The sequence below is a fragment of the Lissotriton helveticus genome, chromosome 10 (assembly GCF_964261635.1).
Source record: "Lissotriton helveticus chromosome 10, aLisHel1.1, whole genome shotgun sequence".
Classification (NCBI taxonomy): domain Eukaryota; kingdom Metazoa; phylum Chordata; class Amphibia; order Caudata; family Salamandridae; genus Lissotriton; species Lissotriton helveticus.
Genome location: NC_136071.1, coordinates 1,203,747,130 through 1,203,759,322, shown reverse-complemented (window position 1 = coordinate 1,203,759,322; position 12,193 = coordinate 1,203,747,130). Strand labels below are relative to the sequence as shown.

Below are 12,193 nucleotides of genomic sequence, written 5' to 3'. Positions count from 1 at the left end.
TCAGATCTATGTGCCACTTGGGGTCTGCAAGATGATGCTAAGGTTGTCACCTCTGGTATGCCAGGTGGCTGGTGACCAGCTAGATTCTGTGCACAGGCAGAGTGCCTTAGATCTTTCCGGCAGAGAATAGGAGACATCACACCTCCCTATTTATTCATGCACCACACTGTAGTTATGTTGGCTGTTAAGATCTAGACAAATACGGTTGTGAAGGGAAGGCAGGAAAACCTTCAGTACCAGGTGATTCGACCTTAGCTCGAGCAAAGTGATGTGTAAACCGTGCAAATCTAGAGATCAGAGGCCTTTGATATCCAGCTCCTCCCAATGCACACACCATCCCACAGTGGAGGCGCGTATCACCACTGCAGCTACTACTGACGGTGGCCAAAAGGGCTTCTGTTGAGTATGTTTTTCCTCTACTGACTACCAGACCAGTACAATGCATGAATTCGAAAGATGTGCAAATATGCATCCTGAAATTCGAGAGACACCATCCAGTCTTCTGCTTCCAGGAATCATCACGGCATGCGGGCACTGCACCGGATGGGCATTTTAGCTTTCTGATCTAGGTCTTGTTTCAGTGACCCACCAAAGAAGCAAAATGGTCCATCACTGAAATAAACTATTTTTGTTAAAGTGTGGTTAAACCCAACAGAAGAGGCAAGTAGCCAATTGAAAGGCACATTTGCCAACTCATTAGTATAATAGAAAACTGAGAACTCTGACCACAAGATCTATGTTTCACACTGGCTGAAGCACAAACAGTTTCACACAGTGTCTATAGACAGTACAAGAGACAGTATGGAGGTGGGCCAACATCTCTTGACAGTACAAGTGCGGATATCTAGAACCTACTTTTAGTTGCTGCTACACAAACCTCTATTTAACTTTTGCATGGCACTGAAAAGTGGCAGATGCAACTTTCAACCTCGCTGCTTGTGCTCAATGCCCTCGTATGAGGCTCACAACCTTGCATCACTTAAGACATACAAGAGTACCATGCACGCCAGAAAAGCCTTAGCGAAACCTATACAAATAGGCCATCTATCACCTATTTACTGTTTTTAAAGTGCAAACCTGGACCCTGAGAATGATCCCCTGTCAGCGCAGAGAACCTAGTACGCACACCAGGAAACCTACCAACAGAGAGACATCAAGGTGTGTTGAAGAAGCAGATTTTGAGAAGTCTCCTGAAGCAGAGATGGCAGAGCTCTGTCTTCAAATTTATCAGCAGAGAAATCCACAGGCAAGCACCTTGAGAATGGAAGGCAAGCTAAGAAAGTGTTGGCATTAAAGTGCTTACAAGATTTTGCTTCTACCAACGTCTGTTATAAACTAATGGGGTAACCCAAGAAGGCAACAGGACCTGGGTAGCATATAGTACAAACAACAGTGTGAACCTATAGCACATTGCAATACTCCATTTGCAATACAGGCAAGCGGGGAAAGAACATTTGAACAGATCACACCCAATGCGGTTTCAAATAACTTAAACCAAATGTTATATTTTAAATTTCAAGTTCATGTATAACATCGACATTTTTCTACATTCTGGTTGCTCTGAAGTAGGTGGAAAAAGAGGTGTTTATATAAACCGTGGTGTTTTGTACCACTATCGCCCCTCCCTTATCGGCTGATTTAATCACAATTCTATTTTTATTCTTTAGTGATTCCAGGGCTTCACTTTCCATTTTGGATATATTGTATCTGACATATTCCTTCTTGGAGACCACATTCAATGTGTCTCTCAGCACCACCTACTCAAAAGCGAGTACTTTGTGAGAGATGAGGTGAGATGGGGCTGGGGGTGAAATTCAAAGGTGGTCTAAGTCCTGTATTGGAAAATTGGGTTTGGTAGGGATTTTGTTTAAGTAATGCCTTAGGCACCCTTTCCGAAAGAATGGATTCAACTCCACTTTCAGATTAAACGCACAGACTTTTTGGAATTTATTTCCCCTGGTCACATATGGATTCCAACATTGTGAATAATACAAAGGCATGCTCTTTGCAGCCTTGATTATTTTTTTTTATATTTCTTTTTATTAAAACAAGGCATCAATAAACACATCGGTGCATAGTACAGAAGAGGGTCGCTCACAGCATCAACATACAATACGATAAATATTGGCTTGGGGGGGGGAGAATGAAACATCAATACCATAAATATTCACCTATACGGGTCATGGGGAAAGTGGGACATCAAAGACTACATTTGCAGGTGGCACACAAATATTCCCTCTGCAATTATTCCATGGGCCCCAGACACTGTTCCACCTCCGAAGACGACCCCTTGCCAGGTAAACATTTTTTTCACGGAACATACACCAATCCATACTTTCTCTCCACCCCTCTATTGTTGGCGGCCCTTCAGAGCCCCACTGCTGTGCTATGTTTGGCTTAACAATCATGGCCCCCAACGTGACCCATTGGGTCTGTGCAGTGTTTAGGTCCGTAGGCTCCCAAATATTCAGCAAGCATCTCCTAGCTTCCGGCAAGAGAGCCACACCTGTCACTTCCTGCGTAACATCATGGACAGAGCCCCAGTAGTTTACCATATACCGACATTCCCATATGATATGGAGGAATGTCCCCAATTGACCATATCCCCGCTTACACAAACCTTCCTCCGGTAAACCCATTCTCAGCCTTGATTATTTATGAATATTTGAAGGGGACATCGTTTAGCTGAACCCATGAGACCGGCACACTGTGAGGACGAGGCTTCCTCATAAGCTTTTTTGGAATATACATGTTTTGTAGATGGCATTTTTACCTAATGTAATTATTTTACACCCCCAGATTCTATTAGTGAAAATTGTCGACACTTAACTAAGAGAGAAGGGTGTATCAGGATTGAACACCTTCCCCCCGCCTATGTTGTGGCTCCACCGTTTTAGGTCAGTGGTTATACCTACATTATTGACGATGCAAGTGTTTTTAATAGGACCCACTCTTTATTTATTGTGTCTGTCTTTTTTATAGGTTGACCTATATACATCACCCCCTATCACCGTCCTGATGAAGACCCGAATGACTTCGCTTAACCTCAACAGTCGGGTCGAAATGCCGACAGCAATAAAAGCCTGGATTGAGTATAATTATCTCTCTGAGTGGTGGGCTTTGATTCAGTCATTACCTCTACAAACAAGGAAGATAACAGTTGGTTAAGAAACTCTCAGACAGACGGTTTTGAGTTTGGCTAATGTGAATGTCACTCTCATAGCCATGGATGTTATTTAAAAAGAATTATTTTTCTTTCTCTAATCACAACGCGCATGACCATCTCAATAAACACCTCTTTTTCCATCTATTTCGGAGCAACCAGAATGTTGAAAAATGTATATGTTATACATGCCCTTGAAATATAAACTAGAAAATTTGGTATAACTTATTTGAAACTGAAATAGGTTTTATCTGTTCAAATTTTCTGTCAACCCACATCAGGGCATCTAGCTGGGTCCAACTTAAGGAGGCCTGGTGTGCAAAATAACGATGGTCTGGGAACTGTGTCTACTAATTACCAGTGGCTGAAACGGATGTATGACGTTACAACGCATACTTTTACATCGCATGCCTTTACAACGCGGTTTTTACATCGCATACCATTACAACGCATAATGCTTTTAGGCGCTGGATAGTGATTTATTTAATTTACTATTCCAACTCCAGTCCCCGTGGATAGTAGGGAAGGTGTTGGATAGTATATTAAATACATTCCCTATCCTAGAGCGCCCCCCGGCACTATGCGTTGTAATGGTTTGCGTTGTAAAAGTTGCGTCGTAATGGTAGTGCGTTGTAAAAGTTTCGTTGTAAAGGATGTTTCCCGGCTGAAACTAATGTAAGCATTCCACCCAACACTTTTTTGTTTACTAGAGTGTGTTGCCTTCAGTGGGATGGGTATGTCCTGGCGTGGGTCCCGTGCACTCTGAGTCACTGGAACCAAGCTACACCTGGCTGATGATCCCCAACTGAGGCGAAACAGGTCCTAGGTTGCTTGTCTTCCTGTTTAGGGAGGGCATGGCAGTTTGGGCTGGACTGTTCCCATTGGTGCTGGGTCAAGACGATTTGCATTTGGGGGAGTTCAAACTGAGGTGGCATGATGTGCAAAATAAAAATGGATTGGGATGCGGCCCGAGTAATTACCAGTGGCTGAGATTACTTCAAGCATTCACCCATCACTTTTTTGTATACTCTGGGCTATCCACTCCATATTTACAAATTTAAAAAGTAGAAGATTTGAGGCAAGGAGACTCAGCAGCTTCATGGATTCCCATGAACTGCCTCCCTAGCAACCCCCCAGGGCTGAATGAAACCCATCCCCCCAGAGTCTAGCCTCTTACTCAAAGGCACATTCCCCAAGAACAGGCAAACACACAGACCATAGCTCATCCTGCATCCAACAAGCACATACACAACCCTAGTGGTTCAGGCCTCGTCTTGCACACGCAATCCCAGCATGGGGCAGTGCACACAAACATGCCCGCCTTCACCCACCCACGTGCCCTAACAAGCCCCAGGTCCCTAATAATTGAACACCAATGACAGTCAAGGGGGGATACTAGTACCTTGCCTGCATTACCTCTTCTGACCATTACCATACCATCCCCATTGTCTCATTCACCATTACATCGCGGGCCTTTACCTTGGCCTAGAGGGGAAATTATTTATAATATTTTTTTTAATGTAAATAAATAGAACATAAAATAAAAAAAGAAAGTAGCTATTAATATAAATATACAATGAACCACTGGGATGGGCTGAGACAACGGCTACTACCAGAGTTAGACTAACGGCCCCATGTCCTTTTTATAAAAATAAAAAAAATGATGTTCATTAAATGAACTCAAATTAATGTAATATATTTACCAATGGCTGAGGTAAGGGTTTACTGTGAACATTAGTGTTATTTTTGTTAGTTTAATTTAAATTATATTTTAGTAAGGCAGAGTATTAGAAATCTCTAAATTGAATTAACTTTCATGTCAATTTCATTTTTTTAACATTGTATTGAAGTTTTTATAGAGCCCTCCACGGTACCTCAAAGCGGTTTGAGTCGATTAAGTAATTTGTTTCTGCGCTTGTAGTGTACAGGATGGAGGAAGATGTTGGAGGTACTAGCTAAAAGGGAAGCGTTTTTATGTGTTTGAAGCACAGAGATTTCCTCCTGATTTGATGCAGTGAATGTAGCCGCATCTTGCACATGGCGCGGTATGTCACAGAAGTGTACTGTAGTTTCACAAGCTGCGTAAACAAACCAAGGGACTAGCATTCCTTGAGGTTGTCAAGTCATGATTTAGGCAATAAACATATAATTAAATATATATAACAGATTAGGGGTAGGAACAGCACTGGGGTAGGTTTTTATTAACTGCAGTATACACTAATGTATTGCTACAAAACACACTGTTGGTGTGAGAAAGGGTTAGGAATTTGTGACGAGGTAAAGAACCCAAGGAGATGGCATCAAGTGGACGCTAATTTCAATGAGACCTCTGGGCGGAGGGGGTGATGAAACGAGGTAATGGTAGGCGAGAGAGTGGCACGCTTCGCTCAGTCAATACATGCTCCTTCTTACCATCCTGTGGCGCCTCCTATTGCCAGCTGCGTGCCCACAGAGTACTTTTCTGCAAGGGGTCCAGAGTTTTGCCCAAAGATCTTGTTCCACCAGCGCTGCCTCTTTGCGTATTCAGCCAGGTCCAAAGCCTCTAATGCCTCTTCTGCAGCCTCTGCAAACAAGGAGGGGGCAATTTAACAACACACGTGCAATCTTCAGAAAAGAGATTAACAAGGAACCCAAAAATATGAAACCGAACAACTAGTTCTTGAGGACCCTTACAAGTGGAGGAGCTTCCGTCCCATCCTTACATCTGAATCCCCTTTCCACAATGTGCTCAATGAGTAAAGCAAAGCGGGTGACCAGCCTTGTGGTCAAACCTTCAGAAGCAGGTGATACGGCTGCCTACAGTGTCCCGCTAAACATGTAAGCGCTGTCTCCGTCCTCCGCTCCGACAGATCTAATACATATTAATTACATTAAAAAGTAGAAGGTTTGGGGGTACAGAAAAGACTATGGACAGGGAGTGAGCGGGGGGGGGAGGGGTGTGTATATTTTAAACAATAGCATTTAGTGCAGGTAGGTTCTGTGAAAAACAACTCGGAACAATATTTATTGTTGTATTCAGACGACAAGGTGAACCCGCACTGGGGACAGCAGATGCCCAGGTGCCAAATCCCACCATTAGAACATAACAGAGCCGCAAAGGACACATTCTAATCTTGTTGGGATGGGGGAAGCTCTGTCCCACAGGACAAGACCCACCACCAAAAGAGAATTGGACACAATCTGGAGGAACAGGGTAAAGTAGAGTGCCCTCCAAGACAACATCTAATGCCACTGGAGGACAGCTGTGTCCCAAAGGACAAGGCTCACCACCAGAGGAGCACAGGACAAAGTATAATGCAGCTAGAGGAAAACTGTGCCAACAAGACCCATCACTGAAGGAGCATAGTGTTGCACAGGAGACAATCCAATTCAGCTGGGGAAAGCTGTGCTCCACACAAGACTTCCCAAAGGATGAGCACAGGACATAATCTAATGCTGCTGGAGGAAAGCTGTGCCTGACTGAAAAAGACCTAACACTGGAGGAGTACAGCGTCCCACAAAATAAAATCTAATGCCACTGGAGGGGGTTGTGACCCCACAGAACAAGAACCACTACCTGTGGAGCACAGTACACAATATAATGCTGCTAGAGGAAAATTGTGCCCCACAGGAAAGCCCACCACTGGAGAAGCACAGAAGACTATCTAATACAGCTGGATGAAAACAGTGCCACTCGGGAAAAGAGCCACCTCTGGAAGAGCACAGGACGCAGACAAATGCTGCTAGAGAACTCCTGTGCCCAGCCATTGGAGGAGCCCAGTGTTGCACAGAACACTATCTAATGCCACTGAGGGCGGGTGGGTGTAACTGTATCCCACAGGGCAGGGCTATCTGGGGATTTCAGTGCGTCACAGGACTAAAGCCAACACTTTTAGGATACTCGGTGTCTAATGGGAGAACAGGATTCTACTAGAAAAGTCCTCTGCTGCCTCATTGTTTTCAACGGAGCTCCCAGCAGGGCTTTATCTCTAAGTACCGGCCCTCTGCCGCTGCATGGTCTTCAACCGAGCTCCCAGCAGGACTATATCTCTCAGTACTGGCCCTCTGCCGCTGCATGATCTTCAACGGAGCTCCCATTAGGGGAATATCTCTCAGTACCGGCCCTCTGCCGCTGCATGGTCTTCAGCGGAGCTCCCAGCAGGACTATATCTCTCAGTACTGGCCCTCCGCCGCTGCATGGGCTTCAACAGAGCTCGCAGAAGGGCTATATCTCTCTGTACTGGCCCTCCGCCGCTGCATGGTCTTCAACGGAGCTCCCAGCAGAGCTATATCTCTCCGTACTATCCTTCTGCCGCTGCATGGTCTTCAACTGAGCTCCCAGCAAGGCTATATCTCTCAGTACTGGCCCTCTGCATGATCTTCAACGGAGCTCCCAGCAGGGCTATATCTCTCAGTACCGGCCCTCTGAAGCTGCATGGTCTTCAACGGAGCTCGCAGAAGGGCTATATCTCTCTGTACTGGCCCTCTGAAGCTGCATGGTCTTTGTTAGAAATGGGATCCCTGGCTGGCCAGGGCTTTCGCCAAAGTCAGTCAGAGACCACCACTCCCAAGTCAGGGCAAGGGAGTTACACGCCAAGATAACCCCTGCTCACCCTCTAGGTAACGTGGCGCGAGCAGCAAGGCTAAACTTGGAGGCGATGTGAGTTAAGTATTTGCGCACGCACCCCAGCAACAACACCCAGGGCCCACCACAAAGGAAACTCCACACAAGGTTATGTATAAAAATAGCCTTTGTATTACACCAAAACACATTAGATAAAACACACACTTTACAATGTGCCAACAGGCACAAGCAGAATTTACAGGGGATATGTACAAGACAGGGCCACATGGACCACTGTCAGGAATCAGCACTTTTAGAACTAGCAATACAATACTTGTAGGCCTAGAACTTAGAACATAGACCCTATCGGACAGTACCTTCCGTCCTGGTTGCGCAGGATAATGCGAGTGACCTCCTTAGTAGGCTTTAGCGGGCGACCGGCTAGCTACAAGTGTTTCTCTGGGGCGACCAATGTGTGCGGCTCAGAGGAGGAGCGGGAAGGCAGGATGCGGGCGGCCCAGCGAAGCGGCGCGGCTCAGGGGAGAGCGGCGCGGCTCGAGGCTTGGATGGGCGGCCGGACAAGAGCTGCTGAGGGGAGTGAGCGAGGCACACTTCAGCGAGGCCCCAGTGGCCCAGGGAGATCAGACAAGTCCCAGCAATTTGTCAGGGAAGGCACAATAGAGTCCACTGGTCCTGGGACTCTGGTCAGGGGGCGAGCTCAGTATCAAGCCCTTGGAATATCACTTAGAACATAACAGAAAATCACTGTAGCACAAAATAGCACACAACCAGTAACTACTGGTAATCAGGTAAGTACCACCTACACAATCCTAACCACTTTAGGAACAGGTCACGCAGGGAACCAGGACCTCACTAGCACCACCTGTACTAGCAAGAGCAACCACCTAAGTATCACAATACAAGTAGGGGCCTAGACCTGAGGACAAAACACATGATTCACAAACATATATTCAGCGGTGTAAGGAACAAGGCACATGATGCATCTACAACACATTCCGAGGTGCAGCACAGGAGAACACATGATGCATAATCAACACATTCAGAGGTGTAAGGAACAAGGCACATGATGCATCTACAACACATTCAGAGGTGCAGCAAAGAACACTTCGCATAATCACGTTAACACAGAACTGACATCAAAAGTCCAGGGTCCAGGTTGCGCCACTGCGCCAAGACCTAAACGTGGCAGCTGCCCACGAAGTGCTGGGCAGCTGGAGGAGGATGTGGCCACACGCTGGAGCCTCGCAGGCTCTGGCCCAAAGAAATGCCCCCTGAGCCTCTCTGGGCTCAAAACGAAGCAATGCAGCCCCTCTAGGCTCTGAACACAAAAATGCAGTAGTAACGAAATGCCCCCACAAGCATCTCACTAGGCTCAAGGACTGTGTGCCAGGGTGGGGGGAGCGGCCCACTGCCAGCCGGGGCCGCTCTACCCTCAGCAATGCGGGAGCTTCGTGGGCCCGAACAAAGAACTGTGCCCTTCTGTGGGAGTCCCCCCTCGGGGGACTCGGTCACTCCCAAGATGCCGCCTGAGCCTCTCGGGGCTCAAAAACAACGTGATGCCCCCGGGGCCTCTCAGCGCCCCCACACGGACTATGCACCACAGGAGGGGGGGGGGGCGGACACCGGCAATGTGCCCCGACGCCACCCTCTCCGCTTCACAGCACCGGACCCCACTCACCGGCTATGCGGGATTTCTCTTCTCTGGGCGGCGGTAGGGGGCTCTCCCGATCCCTGGGAGCCCCGCCCGACAGCGCCTCTGTTCACCCGGTCCCCCATCTCGGGACCGGGACTCAAGGTGGGGCGGCCCGGGGCTCTCCCTAGCTCACGGGAGCCCACGTCTTCTCTCCGGTTGCCAGGCTTCCTGCCTCAGGGGTCCGCCAATGGCAGCGCGGCCCCGAGCAGGGAGGCGGGCACAGCGTCTCCTCGGGAATCCCGGGCCCGACGGCGGTGATTTTAGAGGGGTGGGCTGCCTCGGAAGAAGCAATTACGGGCCAATATGCGGCGTGGGCAGTCGCTGTGGGAAAAATAAAGCGCTCGGAGCGTTAGGGCAGAAATAAGGCGCTACGAAGCACTAGGGACAACAGAAAAGCGATCTCAAGCGCTAGGGCAAACCAACAGTCCAGCAAAGTCCTTCAGGGGTCCATCAGCAAGCCAGGGGCTGGGCAGTGCCCAGGGGGGGCAAGCCTTACCCCGGGCCCCAGCAGCAGCATGCCCCTGGTCAGATTCAAGTTGGGAACAAGAACACTTTTCAAGAGGTCACAGCCTCTTTTTATATAGACAAATCCTTTGTCTTTGGGCAGGGTGGGGGCAGAACCAGTCGCAGCTGGTCTGTGAGCACTGTTGATGGGCCCAACCACCCTCTCTATTCACTGGCAGTGCTAGGGTCATTAGACGCACCACAGGGGGCGGAGCCAGCATTGTGTGGGGAAAGCCCAGCCCCATCCAGGACACAGGTGCACTCCTCCCCAGCCATCAGCATGGTAATCTCCCACTCACCACCGGGCAGACCCATCCAGCCTTCCTGGAGCCAGGCTCACCAGCTAGCTCCAGCCAATCACACTACAGGCATATTTTACACTAATATGCCAACTCCTAGAAGTGGCACTTCCCCACTAGACACATTCATGCCGCATACATCATCTTGCAGCATTCAATCACCCGAGTCCACACATACCAGACTCGAGCCTGTACACCCCACGCATCAGGAACTACCAGGGACACATACATTCCCCATGCATTCCTATGGGAGGGCAGGCCTATCTCCCACACGCACTCAGGGAGCGCACACACTTTACACTGCGCCACAGTGTCAAAGTGCGCAAAGACCAGACATCACTATACTTCAAGGCAAAAGGTTCAGGGGTGAACCTGCCAGAAGGCCCAAGTCCAACAGTCTTCAACGGAGCTCCCAGCAGGGCTATATCTCTCAGTACCGGCCCTCTGCCGCTGCATGGTCTTCAACGGAGCTCCCAGCAGGGATATATCTCTCAGTACTGGTACCTCTGCTGCCTTATTGTGTTCAAAGGAGCTCCCAGCAGGGCCATATCTCTCAGTACCGGCCCTCTGCCACTGCATGGTCTTCAACGGAGCTCGCAGAAGGGCTATATCTCTCTGTACTGGCCCTCTGAAGCTGCATGGTCTTCAACGGAGCTCCCAGCAGGGCTATATCTCTCCGTACTATCCTTCTGCCGCTGCACGGTCTTCAACTGAGCTCCCAGCAAGGCTTTATCTCTCAGTGCTGGCCCTCTGCATGGTCTTCAACGGAGTGCCCAGCAGGGCTATATCTCAGTACTTACTGGCCCTCTGCCTGTGCATGGTCTTCAACGGAGTGCCCAGCAGGCCTATATCACTCAATACTGGCCCACTAGCTTTCAAGATCCTTAAGCTGGCCTCTCCTCAGATCCTCGATAACCTTCTGGTGCCATATGTGCCTACGCGCTCTCTCATATCCGCGGGTCAAAACCTGGTTGTGGTCCCTCGGTTCAGGTTGAGTAGGGCGGGAGGCCGATCTTTTCGAGTTCTGGCCGCGAAACTGTGGAACTCTCTTCCGTCACACATTCGTGATCTTGATGAGCTCCTGAAGTTTAGGAGGGCGATTAAAACACACTTGTTCCCTCATCCATCTTAGTTCTCGGTTTCGTGCGCCGCTGTCTTAGTCTCTGCTGTGTTGTGTTTGGGTACTCTGTCTGAAGCGCCGGGACGCCCCTTGGCTGGGGCAGCTGTGCGCTATAGAAGTGTTATTAACATAACATAACACTGCCACCTCATTGTTTTCATCTGAGCTCCCAGCAGGGCTTCATCTCTCAGTACCGGCCCTCTGCTGCCTCATGGTCATCTACTAGGAGGAAGGGGTCCCAGTGTGAACGTAAAGTAATATATACAAATCACAAAATTATTCTCCAAAACACTGAATGGAGCCACACTGTTTAATTCACAATGGGATAAAGTATATTGAATATACAAAACAATTTATCAAACACTGTTGGCGGTTGTACAGTGCCCCAAGGAAGGCGAAGGGAGGGAAGTGGTGATAAAGTGAGGATGTGATGATGAAAGATATTAGTGACAGTAAAATCAGTCAATTAGAAAAACTATATTGACAATTTAATACAAAACAAAATTACTACAAATTCGGCGTTTAAATCAAGGCGGCATACTTCACAAAACACAATCAATGTTATAATGTTGGCGTGAAGTTGACACAAGAAAGGTGGTTGTCGACGTTTCGACCCTCTAATCAACGCAGGGATTAGTCGTGCCCTTGCTGTGGGGTCTTCTTCAGGACCAGAAAGGAAGGGGCAGGCAACCTAATTAAAATGTGTAAATGGAAATATTATTATTCAAGGGGGTATTATTCTTCCCTAGATAGGACCAATATAGTTACACAATGGTTAATTAGAGGAGGTCTACATATATCAATTAATACACCGGCGTGGACGTGTGGTGCCACAATAAAGCATGGTTAG

The 12,193-nt window shown here is 48.1% G+C and overlaps 1 protein-coding gene across 1 annotated transcript in view; it reads right to left on the bottom strand.

Moving 5' to 3' along the window:
• Positions 1–12,193, bottom strand: part of LOC144784952 (FUN14 domain-containing protein 2-like) — a 57,443-nt gene that overhangs the window by 31,068 nt on the left and 14,182 nt on the right. Inside the window, exon 2 of the mRNA XM_078664067.1 lies at positions 5,576–5,726. Coding sequence (XP_078520193.1) covers positions 5,576–5,726 — 151 coding nt within the window. The remainder of the gene's footprint in view (positions 1–5,575; positions 5,727–12,193) is intronic.